At 44.7% G+C, this 18,818-nt stretch overlaps 3 protein-coding genes across 3 annotated transcripts; 1 reads left to right on the top strand and 2 right to left on the bottom strand.

Moving 5' to 3' along the window:
• Window positions 1-1,888: 1,888 nt before the first annotated feature.
• On the bottom strand, window positions 1,889-6,146 carry LOC139223243 (uncharacterized). The gene is made up of 18 exons (XM_070855220.1): window positions 6,022-6,146; window positions 5,889-5,944; window positions 5,714-5,803; window positions 5,331-5,458; window positions 5,085-5,225; window positions 4,948-5,016; window positions 4,695-4,865; window positions 4,523-4,619; window positions 4,230-4,447; window positions 3,695-4,054; window positions 3,472-3,592; window positions 3,188-3,393; window positions 2,975-3,092; window positions 2,720-2,892; window positions 2,495-2,583; window positions 2,301-2,419; window positions 2,042-2,203; window positions 1,889-1,962 (listed from the first exon to the last, which is right to left on the bottom strand). Exons 1-18 carry the CDS (start codon window positions 6,042-6,044, stop codon window positions 1,916-1,918), a joined length of 2,388 nt encoding a protein of 795 aa, XP_070711321.1. The 5' UTR covers window positions 6,045-6,146; the 3' UTR covers window positions 1,889-1,915.
• A 218-nt stretch (window positions 6,147-6,364) lies between these two features.
• Window positions 6,365-10,252, top strand: LOC139223242 (uncharacterized). The gene is made up of 17 exons (XM_070855219.1): window positions 6,365-6,478; window positions 6,582-6,634; window positions 6,713-6,802; window positions 6,885-7,012; window positions 7,122-7,262; window positions 7,332-7,403; window positions 7,490-7,660; window positions 7,736-7,832; window positions 7,908-8,125; window positions 8,307-8,666; window positions 8,766-8,883; window positions 8,966-9,171; window positions 9,267-9,384; window positions 9,467-9,639; window positions 9,706-9,803; window positions 9,889-10,007; window positions 10,092-10,252. The coding sequence occupies exons 1-17, from the start codon at window positions 6,456-6,458 to the stop codon at window positions 10,250-10,252; spliced, it is 2,346 nt and encodes a 781-aa protein (XP_070711320.1). The 5' UTR covers window positions 6,365-6,455.
• A 4,220-nt stretch (window positions 10,253-14,472) lies between these two features.
• Window positions 14,473-18,519, bottom strand: LOC139223240 (uncharacterized). Its single transcript, XM_070855218.1, has 18 exons — window positions 18,415-18,519; window positions 18,259-18,311; window positions 18,091-18,180; window positions 17,869-17,996; window positions 17,617-17,757; window positions 17,476-17,547; window positions 17,206-17,376; window positions 17,034-17,130; window positions 16,741-16,958; window positions 16,206-16,565; window positions 15,986-16,103; window positions 15,698-15,903; window positions 15,485-15,602; window positions 15,230-15,402; window positions 15,064-15,161; window positions 14,860-14,978; window positions 14,620-14,775; window positions 14,473-14,546 (listed from the first exon to the last, which is right to left on the bottom strand). Exons 1-18 carry the CDS (start codon window positions 18,435-18,437, stop codon window positions 14,500-14,502), a joined length of 2,388 nt encoding a protein of 795 aa, XP_070711319.1. The 5' UTR covers window positions 18,438-18,519; the 3' UTR covers window positions 14,473-14,499.
• Window positions 18,520-18,818: the final 299 nt, after the last annotated feature.

Here is an 18,818-nt window from a genome sequence, read left to right as displayed (position 1 = left end):
CTTAATATATTCTAGGATAATATTTTATAAATGTTTGATTTGACAAATTAATGTGTCTTTACTTTAAAATGATGGTTGTATTCACTCTTTAACGGCACAGAGAACGCTACACGCTGCTGTATTTCATATTACATTTGATTACAGCTGTGATGTCATGCTCTCAATCCTAATCTTCTCCAACACTTTTAACCTCACACGCCTTCACAATATACATGTAACAGCACCCTTAAATTAAGCACTAACTTTCCAATTAACAACTTCAAACAAAAAGAAACACCACAATTCCCTTGTGACATACCTAAAAATATATAATCATCATCAAGTATAAGCATTATTCTAGTTTACTAATTTGAGGATGAATCATTAGGAGACAAAATCCTCGAAAAATGTAAATGGTGAAGTGGCTGCAAAATTTGTCTTATTGTCTTAGACTCAACTTGTTGTGGTCTTAAACTGGCCCAGGTTTGAGTGATGCATTTACAATACTTAATATAACATTTTGTGTGGAAAGAAAAAAAAGCATCTAGTGTGTCTAAAACATTCAGGTTGAAGACAGCGTGTCTGGGACTGAACCTCATGGGTTTTGGGGGTATTAATGGCTGTTTTATCAGGATATTCATGAGAAGCAGGTTTTAGTTACTCACCCTCAGCCCGCTCACTATGTTGGGGACCCTCCTCCCGCAGCTCATGGTGGGATCCGTGTAGAAACACTCTGCTGGGATGATGGGACAGACTGGGGAGAGGACGAGGAGCCGTCAGAGAGGCCTCACAGCTGGATGAGAGGTTTGAAGCACGTGTGGGTGGAAGTACCTCACCTGTCTGGTCCGCACAGTCCGTGTCCAGGTGTGCAGCCATGTACAGAGGCATGAAAGAGGGGTGGTGCAGGGTCCTGGTGGAGAGGGGAGGCAGTGTTGGCTGTCTGGACCTCTGAGGAGAAACATTAGTGGCATGGCAGCCGATAAAAATCACAAAAACAAGGTGCTTTATTTAGTTAGCTAGCAAACAACTTATGGCGTCTAAGCAAAATGTGCTGCAGAGCGAAAACTCACGACAAAATGTCCTTCACTGTTGCTCATGGTTGACTTGTTCTTGTTTTGTAGATAGAGTCTAAAGTGGGTATCCAGCTAGTTCTCTCTCATGTTGGGGTCAAGAGTGAAAAAAAGAGTCAAAGGTCATCACGCTAGCTGCAAGCTAACGCCCCCTGCAGGCTGCAATAAGAGACCCCGTTTATTCGACCCATTAGCATTTATGAAGCTAATCGGTCATTTTGTTTTTTCTTTTTAAATAATTCGTTTTATATCGCAGGCTGACAGGGTTTTCATATAAATTTAACCAAAAAGTACTGGTGAAAGTATTCAAATCCTTTGAGAGTACAAGTAGTACTCAAAGTACTAATACCACGTTACTCCATTACAAGGAAAGTATGCATTGAAAATGTAAAGGTGGTGGAAGGTAAGTACATTTATTACTTGTACTTTGAGTACATTAATTTTATGCAACAATTAAATATATGCAGTGCATTGAGAGTTGTGAAAGAAAAAAAAAAAAAAAAAAAAAAAAAAAAAAAAAAACACATTTGTCAATTAAAGCAGTCAAATAAATATACTTCATGTACAAGTACCTCAAGTGGTGAAATGTCAGTCCAAATTTAAAATGCCATACGTTTCTATGGTTGGAAATTTGACAGAAATACAGTAGCCAAGTCATAGATTAAATCCTTTTTAGATGTACAAACTTTGTACAGATGTAACAAAATGGCCATTTCCATAAAGCACATTAGTGTTTTACAGCTTCCTGTGTCTACATCATGGTTTGTATGTAGTGGGTGTTGGACGAGTCTGTACAACCAACAAATGGAGCCCTTTTAAAGAAACCACTTTATTAACTTGATTTTCTGGTTAAAAACCACAATTCTTCATATTTGGGCAGCAGTTCGTTTAGCTTGAGAGGATCCTTCTGCTCCTGTGAAGAGAGGTCAAAGCAAAACCTCAAATGAGACTGCAATTCTTGAATAGGAATTAAACAAACAAAAAGTTCTGACCTTTTCTCATGGCACCAAACACATTTTGAACTCTAGTAACTTTGATGTGGTGAGCAGGTGGGTGGATGGCGGGCAGGAACGTGATGGGTATTTTAGTTTGTCTTTTGGTAGCAGGTGTGGCTTTAAGCGCTGCAGTGGGCTTGATGGTGGGATGCTGCAGACCTACAGTGCAGAAAGAAAGCAAAAATACTCTGATACTCTAGTCTGATATGACGACATGTAACAGGTCATGGTCCAACAGGTGAACAAAGTGCTGTACCCGCTGTGGGCTGCGTGATATGGAGGATGCTTCCGAAACCAGGTGCATCAGACTCAAACCTGTACACTGAGAATAGGCGATGGAGACCAGCCAGAGGGTATGCACACTGCACTATCACCCTGTAAGACAAGAGGACAGCGTGAAGAAATGCTGTATGGCACTAGAAGACTCTTGGCAGAGATGGTGGTACGTACCGCTCTATAATGTCAGAAACTGCCTTGTTCATATCAAGGTTCTTGTTGTAGAAAATCTCATTTTGATAGGTCACGTTCTCCTTGTCAAGCTGAAGAAAAAGGGGTTACAATTTGAACAGATGGTCAATATGAACATTGTAGTCAGTTCTTAAAGAGGCCAAGGACACATGAAGGATTTTGTCACATTTGCAGAGTCGAGGATCATTTCACATTAGTCAGCAGCACCTTGACTGTGGATCCACAGCCGTTGAGTGGAAAAGAGAAGAGCGCCTTGGTGTCGTCTGCTTCTTTGGGTCCACAGTATTTGTCCACCAGGTTGGTTCTAGCAGGAACTCCTCCACTTGAGATGGCCAGAGTCAAGTCAGCCACCACAGTCATCCTCCCGTCAGTCGAACACACTACAGAGAAATGTTTAGCACAAATGTCAACTCTATGCCAAGACCCCACCTGCTCCTACTGTAAAAATCAGGACGCTCTTACTGATGAGTTCGGTAGTGGTGAACGGACAAGTCTTGACAGCAGAGCTGTGGACCTCTGATGTTTCACGATCGCGCACAAGGATCTCAAAAGTGCCAGAGAAGCCCTCCAAGGTCACATCCTGTAAAGACGCATGTGGATCAGTCACTGGTCTCCAGCTTCAAGACCAAAGACACAAGAGTTTATGCGTCCAAGAAGTCACCTTCCTCATCTCACCTTGTACTTGTAGCCGTGAGTGAAGAGCGGCACCTGGAGCAGCAGACTCTGGCTGTCGTTGCTCATGATGTAGCCGTGCCGGGCTGCCAGCTCTGACGTGAGCGGGTCTGAGCCGATACTGAGCTCCCACAGGTAGTCAAAGGGCCGGTGGTCCAGTTTGAAGCTGATCCCAGACTCTGAGCAGATGGTATCAAAGGCTGGAGGGGCTGGCAAATACAGGACAATGGGTTAAAATCTGCTCACTGCTAATACAAACATGACACTTGTTCAGTGTAATTACTTACAGACATCTGTAAATAATGCCTCAATAGTTGCCAGGTGGTAATAAGGCTCTTTTTCAGGCAAAACCATCAGTGTGTAGTTAATGTCCAGTCTATACTGAACAACAGCATCTTCTTCAATTAACTGAGAGACAAATAAACACAAAACAATGACTGAGCTCAGGCAGATAGTTATAAAAAGGAACAAAAGTAAATAAGACTCAGTGTACTTCTAAAGACCTTTTACCTGCCAAATGACAACAGGGTCATCAAAAGGCACCTTCAGAGTGTAGCAATGAGTGTTGTTGGGATGAACAACTTTTGTAATGGTGCAGCTGCTTGTATTTGTGAAGGGTACTGCAAATTCCTGTCCGTTCAGATGAACAGCAGCCAGCTCCACGTCTTCAGGGACATCTCCGAGGCGGACAGTGAACGTGCGCTCCTCGAGAACAGTTTGGTTCTCAGTGAAAATGGGGCGCGGCAGCAGTGGAGTGATCAGAGTCCTGTGAAATCTGAGCCTGGTCTCCACATGGTCCTCATCCACCAGGATTTGTTCCAAGTAGAAATGAAAGATGTAAAACTCGTATAGATCGCCAGATGCAGAGCTCTGCAAAATACACCAGGAAAGAATATCAAGTGAAAACAGATAAATCTCATGGCACACTTGGAGCCAAATTAAGACCACTTGATCAAAATGATACCCCAGAGTTACATTTGTGCAGCCTGAATGATTTCACTGCTGTTGATTGGTGGAAACTATAATAATGTCAGTGCTTTCTGACCTTCCTGTATCCTCCCTCAGCATTATAGGGGATGCCGATCTGGGCCGATGCGTTACGCCTCTCCACAATGAAGCCCCTCTCCTCTGCAACTGGCTGCTCCACCAGTTCACCATTGAGTCCAATGTTGAGCTGCGAGCCATGTAGATTATACACCAGCGGGTGCAGCACTTCAGGGGTCTCCCACATCATGTATCCGCCATCGTCATATAATCCCTCATCTGTGGATATTAAAGCCTCATTAGTTGAGAGTCAAGGGCAAGAGAAGCCCCAGTATAAAAGACTGCAGTACTGACACATGGAGCAAGCAGCCACCAGGTCCACCACGAGGACCATCCAGCTTTGTCTGGAGAACAGAGTCGCATGGACCACCTCTACTGGAACATCATTCACCTGGACAGAGGCTCAAAATCAAAACCTGCATTGGACACAGCTTTACAAGACGGACATTACACATCGGTGGTTTACCTCAGTGCTGTACGAGTCAGGTTGTCCATACGGTGTACGAAATACCAGCCGTCCATCCGTCAAGTCAAATGCATAGCCCAGTTTACGAGCTTCAGTCAGGTCCATGGGCAACGACTGCTCCTCTGCTCTCCGAAACATCACCTGCCAGTCTGATGTGGTTGAGCTATGCGCCTGGAGAGAGAGTTAATAGTTTGGAAAGTGGCACTGAACTGAACAAAGTGAGAAATTCATTCAATGGTGATGTGAAACATACAGTTTTGAGAACATTCCAGTCATCAGTCTTTGTCCCCGTCGGACAGGTGACTTCACTCCTCACAGACACCTAAAACAGAAATCATAATTTGGCAACATTTCATAGGTAAAAATAATGCATGCTGTGTCAAAGCTTACCTCCATGTAGTTTTCCTCACAGGTAACCTCTCTGGGGGACCAGGGGAGAGAGGGAGAACAGGTCTTGTTCAAGGCATAGGTGACTTCCTGTCCTTCATGCGTTGCAATCAAGTTGAAGTTGAATGTGAACACTTTGTCATCCTGAAAAGCCCAGTAGAAAATGATGGATTTCCAAACCAAATGTGTTGAGTTAATGAATTAGGTGTGCATCCAGGTTTGAAACAACCTCCATTTTTGTGTACGTGCCTTGTTGTTTGTGTGACAGCTGAAATAAGAGGCTCGCAGCTCCACGCGGCCCAGCAAAGGGAAAACATCAACTCTGTAGCCACACGTTGCTGCATACAGCTCAGTGATGGTGTACACACCCGTCTCATCTGGAAGAATATTACATTAGTAGTGTAACTTAACATTTCCTCAAAACCTGTTCCAAGTCATGAATGGGGGCTTTCTTTAACTAGCGACTCAAACAGGTGACTTCACAGATTAGATGCATGATTGAAAGGGTGTTCAGTGTAATCATGTGTAACACAGAATACTCAATCCCTCATAGCACATGATGGTCTAGTCCCATTTTAGAGTGAGTGCCTAGAAACAGTTACATAACCGCATGATGAGAGTGGACAACTTACCAACAACTTCAAAGTGAGGTTCCTCCCCAGTGATGGAGAGATCAACAGCTATCATGAAGTAACGATCACGACACTCCATATGAAGACCTCCTGCATACACAGGTTAAAGGTATGTTAAGGTCAAAATATGGACATCATTAGTTATTGCAGGTCAGTGAGCTAAAGTTTTAGTTACCATTGGGATTGCCGTCACATTGTGCAGTTGACCACACAGACAGGAGTAAAGTCATACTGTAAGACAAGAGCATGGAAAAATGTTAGCACAAACAAAACTGAATACTTTGCAAGTCCCTTCTGAAACAACTTACCCAAAGCAAAGCCCAAAAGCCATAGCTGCTGGTGTGCTGACAGTGTCTAAAGCTAGCCTAGCTGCTAGCAAACTACACCTGCTAACCAACACAAGCTAAAGTGAACTAACTGCTTGATATATCCTAGCCTAACTGACACCACATGGTGGTATCTGCTACACCAGCCTTTATGTCCATTTCTTGACCCATGAGGTTGCTAGGAGGGCTATAGCTTGATTGCTAATGAGCTGCACATGTGGCTGTAACGCCTGAGGGCCTCTGGTTGGTCAGTGAAGACATGGACTTATAAAAGGTGATGTAGGAAACACCAGCACATGGTACCAGTTTGTCCAGGATCCACCAAACAAGTGGTTCACTTTTAGCTTGTGTTGGTTAGCAGGTGTAGTTTGCTAGCAGTCAGGCTAGCTTTAGACACTGCCAACACATTAGCAGCTATGGCTTTTGGGCTTTGCTTTGGGTAAGTTCTTGCAGAGTATTCGGGGCTTTGGGGTTATTTACATGCTGCTAACTTATTATTGCAGCTGACTTGCTTGTGATTTATTTGTGCTTTTGTCTTGCAGTGTGACTTTACTCCTGTCTGTGTGGTCAACTGCAACATGCAACATTCCCGATGGTAAGAATGTAAATGTTTGCTTAAAGGCCCTCAACATCAGTTTTGAACCATTTTGACACTCTGTGTTTGTGCTTCCAGGATTTCTTCATATGGAGTGTCGTGATCGTTACTTCATGATAGCTGTTGATCTGTCCATCACTGGGAAAGAACCTCACTTTGAGGCTGTTGGTAACTGACAACCACTGACCTGAAATCAAACTAATCATTAGTGTGGTCTGATAATTGCACTTAACTTGTGATTTTTCTCCAGATGAGACAGGCGTGTACCCCATCACTGAGCTGTACGCAGCAACATGTGGCTACAGAGTCAGTGTTTTTCCTCTGCTGGGCCGTGAGGAGCTCCGAGCCTCTTATTTCAGCTGTCAAACGGACAATCAAGTGTGTTCAAATGACAAAACATTATCAGCACAAACTAAATGATTAGCTGTGGCCTCGCCTCAGGAAAACTGTAAAAAGACACCCTGGTGTGTTTTATGGTGTCTTTCAGGATGACAAAGTGTTCACATTCAATTTCAACTTGATTGCAACACATGAAGGACAGGAAGTCATCTATGCCTTGAACAAAACCTGTTCTCCCTCTCTCCCCTGGTCCCCCAGAGAGGTTACCTGTGAGGAAAACTACATGGAGGTAAGCTTGATTTAATTGTAACATTTTACCATAGACTTTCAGATGCTTGTTAACTGATTTCCTCTTCAGGTTTCTGTGAAGAGTGACGTGGTCTGTCCAACTGGAATGAAGAGAGATGACTGGGATGCTGTTGTCCAAACTGTATGTTCTCACATTGTAAAATGTGTGGGATGGCATAACGTGCAATCAAATAAGCATATAAAACTGCTGCTCTTAACTCTTTCCAGGCCTATGTCTCAGCCACGTCAGACTGGCAGGTGATGTTTCAGAGAGCAGAGGAGCAGTCGTTGCCCATGGACCTGACTGAAGCTCGTAAACTGGGCTATGCATTTGACTTGACGGATGGAAGGCTGGTATTTCGTACACCGTATGGACAACCTGACTCGTACAGCACTGAGGTAAACCACAGACACGTAATGTCCGTCTTGTAAAGCTGTGTCCAATGCAGGTTTTGATTTTGAGCCTCTGTCCAGGTGAATGATGTTCCAGTAGAGGTGGTCCATGCGACTCTGTTCTCCAGACAAAGCTGGATGGTCCTCATGGTGGACCTGGTGGCTGCTTGCTCCATGCGTCAGTACTGCAGTCTTTTATACTGGGGCTTCTCTTGCCCTTGACTCTCAACTAATGAGGCTTTAATATCCACAGATGAGGGATTATATGACGACGGCGGATACCTGATGTGGGAGACCCCTGAGGTGCTGCACCCGCTGGTGTTTAATCTAAATGGCTCGCAGCTCAACATTGGACTCAATGGTGAACTGGTGGAGCAGCCAGTTGCAGAGGAGAGGGGCTACATTGTGGAGAGGCGTAACACCACGGCCCAGATCGGCATCCCCTATAATGCTGAGGGAGGATACAGGAAGGTCAGAAAGCACTGACATATTATTACAGTTTCCACCAATCAACAGCAGTGAAATAATTCAGGCTGCACAAATGTAAATCTGGGATATCATTTTTTTTGATCAGGTGGTCTTAAATCTGATGGCACACTTGAAGCCAAAATATCTGTTTTCACTTGATATTCTTTCCTGGTGTATTTTGCAGAGCTCTGCGTCTGGCGATCTATACGAGTTTTACATCTTTCATTTCTACTTGGAACAAATCCTGGTGGATGAGGACCATGTGGAGACCAGGCTCAGATTTCACAGGACTCTGATCACTCCGTTGCTGCCGCGCCCCATTTTCACTGAGAACCAAACTGTTCTCGAGGAGCGCACGTTCACCGTCCACCTCGGAGATGTCCCTGAAGACGTGGAGCTGGCTGCTGTTCATCTGAACGGACAGGAATTTGCAGTACCCTTCACAAATACAAGCAGCTGCACCATTACAAAAGTTGTTCATCCCAACAACACTCATTGCTACACTCTGAAGGTGCCTTTTGATGACCCTGTTGTCATTCAGCAGGTAAAAGGTCTTTGTCCAGTGGGATGTTCTGATGTCATACTAGTTTTATTCATGGAAACTACATCCTGTTTGGCTCAACTGGTTTGTGGTGTTTCCTAGTTCTCTAAAGAAGATGCAGCAATGGAGCACAGGCTGCACATCAACTACACACTGATGGTTCTGCCTGAAAAAGAGCCTTATTACCACTCTGCATCAGTCGTTGCATTAACTGATGTCTGTAAGTCACTACCCTTTATTCTTGCATCTGGTCAATCCTCCTGCACAAAGCAGATTTTAACCCATTGTCCTGTACTTGCCAGCCCCTCCAGTCTTTGATACCGTCTGCTCAGAATCTGGGATCAGCTTCAAACTGGACCACCGGCCCTTTGACTACCTGTGGGAGCTCAGTATCGGCTCAGACCCGCTCACGTCAGAGCTGGCAGCCCGGCACGGCTACATCATGAGCAACGACAGCCAGGGTCTGCTGCTCCAGGTGCCGCTCTTCACTCACGGCTACAAGTACAAGGTGAGATGAGGAAGGTGACTTCTTGGACGCATAAACTCTTGTGTCTTTGGTCTTGAAGCTGGAGACCAGTGACTGATCCACATGCGTCTTTACAGGATGTGACCTTGGAGGGCTTCTCTGGCACTTTTGAGATCCTTGTGCGCGATCATGAAACATCAGAGGTCCACAGCTCTGCTGTCAAGACTTGTCCGTTCACCACTACCGAACTCATCAGTAAGAGCGTCCTGATTTTTACAGTAGGAGCAGGTGGGGTCTTGGCATAGAGTTGACATTTGTGCTAAACATTTCTCTGTAGTGTGTTCGACTGACGGGAGGATGACTGTGGTGGCTGACTTGACTCTGGCCATCTCAAGTGGAGGAGTTCCTGCTCGAACCAACCTGGTGGACAAATACTGTGGACCCAAAGAAGCAGACGACACCAAGGCGCTCTTCTCTTTTCCACTCAACGGCTGTGGATCCACAGTCAAGGTAGTAATGCAACTCTTGTTCAGCTGCACCCATTCCAAGAAACTACATTTACACTGTTTCTCCCAGCTCGGCAAGGAGTACGTGATCTACGAGAACGAGATTTTCTTCAGTAAGACGTTGCGCTCTGTGAAAAATCCAGTAGACTCCAGCAATGATGTGGACAGGTAGATCTTCAACCCCAGCTCTCCTGGTTATTTAGCTCACCTGAACTCAGCATAAGGCAAATGGTTTATCCCCCTCGTCCTGCAGGGTGACGGTGCAGTGTATGTATCCTCTGGCTGGACTGTATCGCCTCTTCTCGGTGTACAGGTTTGAGTCCGACGTGCCTGGTGTTGGCCGTATCGTGCATTCTGCACACACCACTGAGGGTACGTGGGTCACCAGTATAACCGAATAAACCGCTGCTCAACACAAGGCATGCTGATAAGAATCTGTTTGGCCTTGTGCTCTAGGTCTCCAGAACCCCACCATGGAGCCCACTACAGTGCTTCAGACACCAGCGACCACTACCAGACTCACCAGAAGACCCGTCACGATGCGACCTGCTTACCGCCCTTCTGCCAAACACATCAAAGTCTCCAGCTTTCTAAGGAAGCTCTCCAAGAAAGGTTGATCCATTAAACCCAGGTCAAATCTGACACATTAAAATGTCTGTTCCTAAATCTTAAATTCTCTTCACAGGAGCTAGAGGATCTTCACAAGCTAAAGTGTATTCTGCCATATTTTAAGGGACACAATGTATTTTTAACTGCAAGTTTCAATAAATTTAGTTTCTGTAAAAATCCACAGACTATCATTTTAGACTTGAACAAAGACCACTGCACGAGAAGCATACTAGAAGTAGAGCAGCTGCTATGACTTCAATGCGACACAAATTACATGTCTGACTCAAGGTATTAAATGCATGACTGCACATTTGTGTGCTTGGCGTCCGAACACCAGACGGTATTCTGTCTACTTGGATACTAACAGTATGCAGGATGGAAGGTGCAGACTGCAGGTAGCCAGTGGGCTGGTGTTGCTCTGGTCAAACTAAAAGGGAATTTAAGGGGGCAAGAGGACTCACTTTCTGGTTTGTAACTTTCCTCAAATAATTGCAACTCAAAGCCTCCACTTATTCCTCTTGACTGTCTGACGCAATGTTGCAGGTCAACCATGACTCGTCATAAAATGTCATACATGCATCTGAGGTTACCAAATGAGCCCTTTTGGGGTTTAAGACCAGATCCCTGCAAAACTATCAGTTTGACTGCTATTTGGCAAATGTCTACATGTGTTTTGGCCTTTCTCACCATCTTGGCATAATACCTGCTTGAGCATGTTGGCTCAGCAACAACCAAACTGGAGATGGTTGCTATGACTGCAAACTTTTTTTTTTTCTTTGATTTGAGGATAAGGTAAGTGCTACACTAAAATAGCCGTAGAAACTAACATGCATTGAGATTTTATAGTCCAATGAGGTGGACAGGTAGATCTTCAACCCCAGCTCTCCTGGTTATTTTAGCTCTCCTGAACTCATAAGGCAAATGGTTTATCCCCCTCGTCCTGCAGGGTGACGGTGCAGTGTATGTATCCTCTGGCTGGACTGTATCGACTCTTCTTGGTGTACAGGTTTGAGTCAGACGTGCCTGGTGTTGGCCGTATCGTGCATTCTGCACACTCCACTGAGGGTACGTGGGTCACCAGTATAACCAAATAAACCGCTGCTTAACACAAGGCATGCTGATAAGAATCTGTTTGGCCTTGTGCTCTAGGTCTCCAGAACCCCACCATCCAGACACACCAGAAGACCAGTCACGATGCGACCTGCTTACCACCCTCCAGCTCAACACATCCAAGTCTCCAGCTTTCTAAAGATCAATGTTTGGTTGCCTGTTTTCTTCACAGGAGGCTGAAGATCATCACAAGCTAAATTGATATTTTGGATGGATTGCATATTTTAACAAATAAATGTCTATTCTTGACATGTCATTGAGACTTGAATAAACAGAAGGATGCACGATTAGGTTGAAGCTCATACAACCAAAAGCTCAGTGCTGGTTCACATTGGTACTTCAGTCCATAACACCCTCTTGCCAACATACCAGCATAGTCCATTACTTGCTAGGTCAAGGGCCAACAGTTCATCCTCTTGAGATTGAAATGTTGGAGGGATGTGGCTTTTTCATAAAGCAATTCTGATCAAATCCTGTCCAATTTGGCAACTGTGCACTGTAGAAAAGCCAATGTTAACAGGGGTGAATAAGTTGCTTGGTCCCAACCAATCAAAGGGAACTGCCACTACTGCACAGCTGTCTCTTTACTTTAGATGTGTAGTACTAGGTGAAGTCTGAATTTGCTACTTCGGGAAATTTTCCCCAAATACATAATTGGAGGCACCAGTGGAGTGATACCTCTTGGTGTGCTCAGTATTCTGGGGCACTATTAATGTTGGGGTTTGTACCATTTCTGGGGCAATTTGGCATCATAGGTAAAGACTTATATTGATTAGTGGGACTTGGTGTAAAGACCACCTTGATAAATGAGGAATAAGAGCCAATTTAACTGATTCAGTCCCAAAATACAAAACTATCAATTTCAGTCAAAATAACCATATTGCCAGCTAGTTGAAGGATTTCAGTGTTCTCATTGGACTATAAAATCTCAATGCAAGTTAGTTTCTACTGCTGAATATTTTAGTTTAGCAGTTACCTTATCCTCAAATCAAAGAAAAAAAAGTTTGCACATTCATAGCAACCATCTCCAGTTTGGTTGTTGCTGAGCCAACATGCTCAAGCAGATATTATGCCAAGATGGTGAGAAAGGCCAAAACACATGTAGATATTTGCCTAATGGCAGTCAAACTGATGCAGGGATCTGGTCTTAAACCCCAAAAGGGCTCATTTGGTAACCTCAGATGCATGTATGAAATTTTATGACGAGTCATAGTTGGCCTGCAACATTGCTTAAGACAGTCAAGAGGAATAAGTGGAGGCTTTGAGTTAACATTACACTCCCCTCCAAAAGTATTAGAACAGTGAGGCCAATTCCTTTACTTTTGCATTAGACTGAAAACATTTGGGTTTGGCATCAAAAGATGAATGAGACAAGAGGTCAACATTTCAGCTTTTATTTACATCTGGATCTGATATACAACTTAGAAGATAGCACCTTTTGTTTGAACCCACCCATTTTTCATGTGAGCAAAAGTATTGGAACATGTGATTGACAGGTGTGTTTTGTTGCCCTGCTGTGTCCTATTACATTGATTATTCAAACAATAAATAGCGCTGAATGTCTATGTTCAGTTTCAGAATAGGGTTTTACCTGTGCAGACTGCATTTATAGTTTGAGGTGTAACCAACATGAAAACCAGAGAGCTGTCCATGCGTGAAAAACAAGCAATTGTGAAGCTGAGAGAAGATGGAAAAATCAATCAGAGCCATTGCACAAACATTGGCCATAGAAGAAAGAAACCGCCGGTGTACTAAGTAACAGACGTCAAACGGGTAGACCGAGGAAAACAGCAGCAGTTGATTACAGAGACATTGTGAGAGCTGTAAAGAAAGACCCTAAAACTGTTGACATCAGCATCAACCTCCAGAGAGCAGGAGAGAAGGTGTCACAGTCTACTGTTCACAGAAGACTTCATGAACAAAAGTACAGAGGCCACACCAGAAGATGCAAACCACTCATTAGCAAGAAGAATAGGAAGGCCAGGCTGGAATTTGCCAAAAAGTACAGAGATGAGCCTCAAAAATTTGGGGACAAGGTTTTATGGACTGATGAGACAAAGATGAACCTTTACCAAAGTGATGGAAAGGCTAAAGTTTGGAGAAAGAAAGGATCTGCTCATGATCCCAAACATACAAGCTCATCTGTGAAACACAGTGGAGGTCATGTCATGGCTTGGGCTTGCATGGCTTCTTCTGGGATGGGCTCATTCATCTTCATTGATGATGTAACACATGATGGCAGCAGCAAAATGAACTCAGAAGTCTACAGAGACATTGTCTGCCAATTTAAAGAAAGATGCAACCAAGCTGATTGGGAGATCCTTCATGGTGCAGCAAGATAATGATTCAAAACAACAAAGGAGTTCATCAGGGGCAAGAAGTGGGAGGTTTTAGACTGGCCAAGTCAATCTCAGACTTAAACCCTATAGAGCATGCATTTTACCTGCTAAAGAGCAGACTGAAGGGAGTAACCTACCAAAACTGAAAGAGGCTGCAGTGAAAGCCTGGAAAAGCATCACAAAAGAAGAATGCAAAGGTTTGGTGATGTCAGTGGGTCACAGGATTTGCAAATAAATAAAGTCTTCTTCACTTTAATCTATTTGAAGTCTCTGTTCCAATACTTTTGCTCGCCTAAAAATTTGGTGTTCCGTTAGAAATAATGCCATCTTCTAAGTTGTGTATCAGATCCAGATGTAAATACCTGGAAATAAAAGCTGAAATGTTGATCCCTTGTCTCATATTCAACTTTTGATGCCAAACCCAAATGTTTTCAGTCTACAACAAAAAAAGGAATTGACCACCAGAAAGTGAGTCCTCTTGCCCCCTTAAATTCCCTTTTAGTTTGACCAGAGCAACACCAGCCCACTGGCTACCTGCAGTCTGCACCTTCCATCCTGCATACTGTTAGCATCCAAGTAGACAGAATACCGTCTGGTGTTCGGATGCCAAGCACACAAATGTGCAGTCATGCATTTAATACCTTGAGTCCGACATGTAATTTGTGTCACATTGAAGTCACAGCAGCTGCTCTACTTCTAGTATGCTTCTCGTGCAGTGGTCTTTGTTCAAGTCTAAAATGATAGTCCGTGGATTTTTACAGAAACTAAATTTATTGAAACTTGCAGTTAAAAATACATTGTGTCCCTTAAAATATGGCAGAATACACTTTAGCTTGTGAAGATCCTCTAGCTCCTGTGAAGAGAATTTAAGATTTAGGAACAGACATTTTAATGTGTCAAATTTGACCTGGGTTTAATGGATCAACCTTTCTTGGAGATCTTCCTTAGAAAGCTGGAGACTTTGATGTGTTTGGCAGAAGGGCGGTAAGCAGGTCGCATCGTGACGGGTCTTCTGGTGAGTCTGGTAGTGGTCGCTGGTGTCTGAAGCACTGTAGTGGGCTCGATGGTGGGGTTCTGGAGACCTAGAGCACAAGGCCAAACAGATTCTTATCAGCATGCCTTGTGTTGAGCAGCGGTTTATTCGGTTATACTGGTGACCCACGTACCCTCAGTGATGTGTGCAGAATGCACGATACGGCCAACACCAGGCACGTCGGACTCAAACCTGTACACCGAGAAGAGGCGATACAGTCCAGCCAGAGGATACATACACTGCACCGTCACCCTGCAGGACGAGGGGGATAAACCATTTGCCTTATGCTGAGTTCAGGTGAGCTAAATAACCAGGAGAGCTGGGGTTGAAGATCTACCTGTCCACATCATTGCTGGAGTCTACTGGATTTTTCACAGAGCGCAACGTCTTGCTGAAGAAAATCTCGTTCTCGTAGATCACGTACTCCTTGCCGAGCTGGGAGAAACAGTGTGTAAATGTAGTTTCTTGGAATGGGTGCAACTGAACAAGAGTTGCATTACTACCTTGACTGTGGATCCACAGCCGTTGAGTGGAAAAGAGAAGAGCGCCTTGGTGTCGTCTGCTTCTTTGGGTCCACAGTATTTGTCCACCAGGTTGGTTCTAGCAGGAACTCCTCCACTTGAGATGGCCAGAGTCAAGTCAGCCACCACAGTCATCCTCCCGTCAGTCGAACACACTACAGAGAAATGTTTAGCACAAATGTCAACTCTATGCAAAGACCCCACCTGCTCCTACAGTAAAAATCAGGATGCTCTTACTGATGAGTTCGGTAGTGGTGAACGGACAAGTCTTGACAGCAGAGCTGTGGACCTCTGATGTTTCATGATCATGCACAAGGATCTCAAAAGTGCCAGAGAAGCCCTCCAAGGTCACATCCTGTAAAGACACATGTAGATCAGTCACTGGTCTCCAGCTTCAAGACCAAAGACACAAGAGTTTATGCGTCCAAGAAGTCACCTTCCTCATCTCACCTTGTACTTGTAGCCGTGAGTGAAGAGCGGCACCTGGAGCAGCAGACTCTGGCTGTCGTTGCTCATGATGTAGCCGTGCCGGGCTGCCAGCTCTGACGTGAGCGGGTCTGAGCCGATACTGAGCTCCCACAGGTAGTCAAAGGGCCGGTGGTCCAGTTTGAAGCTGATCCCAGACTCCGAGCAGACGGTATCAAAGGCTGGAGGGGCTGGCAAATACAGGACAATGGGTTCAAATCTGCTTCGTGCAGGAGGATTGACCAGATGCAAGAATAAAGGGTAGTGACTTACAGACATCAGTTAATGCAACGACTGATGCAGAGTGGTAATAAGGCTCTTTTTCAGGCAGAACCATCAGTGTGTAGTTGATGTGCAGCCTGTGCTCCATTGATGCATCTTCTTTAGAGAACTAGGAAACACCACAAACCAGTTGAGCCAAACAGGATGTAGTTTCCATGAATAAAACCAGTATGACATCAGAACATCCCACTGGACAAAGACGACCTTTTACCTGCTGAATGACAACAGGGTCATCAAAAGGCACCTTCAGAGTGTAGCAATGAGTGTTGTTGGGATGAACAACTTTTGTAATGGTGCAGCTGCTTGTATTTGTGAAGGGTACTGCAAATTCCTGTCCGTTCAGATGAACAGCAGCCAGCTCCACGTCTTCAGGGACATCTCCGAGGCGGACGGTGAACGTGCGCTCCTCGAGAACAGTTTGGTTCTCAGTGAAAATGGGGCGCGGCAGCAGCGGAGTGATCAGAGTCCTGTGAAATCTGAGCCTGGTCTCCACATGGTCCTCATCCACCAGGATTTGTTCCAAGTAGAAATGAAAGATGTAAAACTCGTATAGATCGCCAGACGCAGAGCTCTGCAAAATACACCAGGAAAGAATATCAAGTGAAAACCGATAAATCTCATGGCACACTTGGAGCCAAATTAAGACCACTTGATCAAAATGATACCCCAGAGTTACATTTGTGCAGCCTGAATGATTTCACTGCTGTTGATTGGTGGAAACTGTAATAATATCAGTGCTTTCTGACCTTCCTGTATCCTCCCTCAGCATTATAGGGGATGCCGATCTGGGCCGTGGTGTTACGCCTCTCCACAATGAAGCCCCTCTCCTCTGCAACTGGCTGCTCCACCAGTTCACCATTGAGTCCAATGTTGAGCTGCGACTCATTTAGATTAAACACCAGCGGGTGCAGCACTTCAGGGGTCTCCCACATCAGGTATCCGCCGTCGTCATATAATCCCTCATCTGTGGATATTAAAGCCTCATTAGTTGAGAGTCAAGGGCAAGAGAAGCCCCAGTATAAAAGACTGCAGTACTGACGCATGGAGCAAGCAGCCACCAGGTCCACCATGAGGACCATCCAGCTTTGTCTGGAGAACAGAGTCGCATGGACCACCTCTACTGGAACATCATTCACCTGGACAGAGGCTCAAAATCAAAACCTGCATTGGACACAGCTTTACAAGACGGACATTACACGGCGGTGGTTTACCTCAGTGCTGTACGAGTCAGGTTGTCCATACGGTGTACGAAATACCAGCCTTCCATCCGTCAAGTCAAATGCATAGCCCAGTTTACGAGCTTCAGTCAGGTCCATGGGCAACGACTGCTCCTCTGCTCTCTGAAACATCACCTGCCAGTCTGACGTGGCTGAGACATAGGCCTGGAAAGAGTTAAAGCATTCAGTTAAGAGCAGCAGTTTTATATGCTTATTTGATTGCACGTTATGCCATCCCACACATTTTGCAATGCGAGAACATACAGTTTGGGCAACAGCATCCCAGTCATCTCTCTTCATTCCAGTTGGACAGACCACGTCACTCTTCACAGAAACCTGAAGAGGAAATCAGTTAACAAGCATCTGAAAGTCTATGGTAAAATGTTACAATTAAATCAAACTTACCTCCATGTAGTTTTCCTCACAGGTAACCTCTCTGGGGGACCAGGGGAGAGAGGGAGAACAGGTTTTGTTCAAGGCATAGATGACTTCCTGTCCTTCATGTGTTGCAATCAAGTTGAAATTGAATGTGAACACTTTGTCATCCTGAAAGACACCATAAAACACACCAGGGTGTCTTTTTACAGTTTTCCTGAGGCGAGGCCACAGCTAATCATTTAGTTTGTGCCGATAATGTTTTATGTCATTTGAACACACTTGATTGTCCGTTTGACAGCTGAAATAAGAGGCTCGGAGCTCCTCACGGCCCAGCAGAGGAAAAACACTGACTCTGTAGCCACATGTTGCTGCGTACAGCTCAGTGATGGGGTACACGCCTGTCTCATCTGGAGAAAAATCACAAGTTAAGTGCAATTATCAGCTCAATTGTTAGACCACACTAATGATTAGTTTGATTTCAGGTCAGTGGTTGTCAGTTACCAACAGCCTCAAAGTGAGGCTCTTTCCCAGTGATGGACAGATCAACAGCTATCATGAAGTAACGATCACAACACTCCATATGAAGAAATCCTGGAAGCACAAACACAGAGTGTCAAAATGGTTCAAAACTGATGTTGAGGGCCTTTAAGCAAACATTTACATTCTTACCATCGGGAATGTTGCATGTTGCAGTTGACCACACAGACAGGAGTAAAGTCACACTGCAAGACAAAAGCACAAATAAATCACAAGCAAGTCAGCTGCAATAATAAGTTAGCAGCATGTAAATAACCCCAAAGCCCCGAATACTCTGCAAGAACTTACCCAAAGCAAAGCCCAAAAGCCATAGCTGCTAATGTGTTGGCAGTGTCTAAAGCTAGCCTAGCTGCTAGCAAACTACACCTGCTAACCAACACAAGCTGAAAGTGAACCACTTGTTTGATGGATCCTGGACAAACTGGTACCATGTGCTGGTGTTTCCTACATCACCTTTTATAAGTCCATGTCTTCACTGACCAACCAGAGGCCCTCAGGCGTTACAGCCACATGTGCAGCTCATTAGCAATCAAGCTCTCTGAGTCAGTGGACCCATTTCACATTAGGAAAGGCACAGGGGGAGCGTGTCTGTGTTCCCACATTTCTAAGTATGCCTGTGTGTGTGTCTGCCTGTCTGAAGCCTCTTTTCTCCTCATTGGGTTAAAACCTAACCCCCTAACTCTAACACACAC

Source organism: Pempheris klunzingeri, chromosome 23 (assembly GCF_042242105.1).
Source record: "Pempheris klunzingeri isolate RE-2024b chromosome 23, fPemKlu1.hap1, whole genome shotgun sequence".
In the NCBI taxonomy this organism is placed as follows: Eukaryota; Metazoa; Chordata; class Actinopteri; order Acropomatiformes; family Pempheridae; genus Pempheris; species Pempheris klunzingeri.
The sequence above is the reverse complement of the archived record's forward strand: the minus strand, read 5'-3'. Positions and strand labels throughout refer to the sequence as shown.

Excerpts from the sequence above, each read along its gene's own strand:
- LOC139223243 (XM_070855220.1), bottom strand. The coding sequence starts at position 6,044 with ATGGCTTTTGGGCTTTGCTTTGG. Across the intron at positions 5,945-6,021 it reads GCTTTTGGGCTTTGCTTTGG|TATGACTTTACTCCTGTCTG; the intron begins GTAAGTTGTTTC and ends CTTGTCTTACAG. Across the intron at positions 5,226-5,330 it reads GCTGTCACACAAACAACAAG|GATGACAAAGTGTTCACATT; the intron begins GCACGTACACAA and ends TGGGCTTTTCAG.
- LOC139223242 (XM_070855219.1), top strand. The coding sequence starts at position 6,456 with ATGGCTTTTGGGCTTTGCTTTGG. Across the intron at positions 7,263-7,331 it reads GTGAGGAAAACTACATGGAG|GTTTCTGTGAAGAGTGACGT; the intron begins GTAAGCTTGATT and ends TTTCCTCTTCAG. Across the intron at positions 7,661-7,735 it reads CTGACTCGTACAGCACTGAG|GTGAATGATGTTCCAGTAGA; the intron begins GTAAACCACAGA and ends GCCTCTGTCCAG.
- LOC139223240 (XM_070855218.1), bottom strand. The coding sequence starts at position 18,437 with ATGGCTTTTGGGCTTTGCTTTGG. Across the intron at positions 18,312-18,414 it reads GCTTTTGGGCTTTGCTTTGG|TGTGACTTTACTCCTGTCTG; the intron begins GTAAGTTCTTGC and ends TTTGTCTTGCAG. Across the intron at positions 17,131-17,205 it reads CTGACTCGTACAGCACTGAG|GTGAATGATGTTCCAGTAGA; the intron begins GTAAACCACCGC and ends GCCTCTGTCCAG.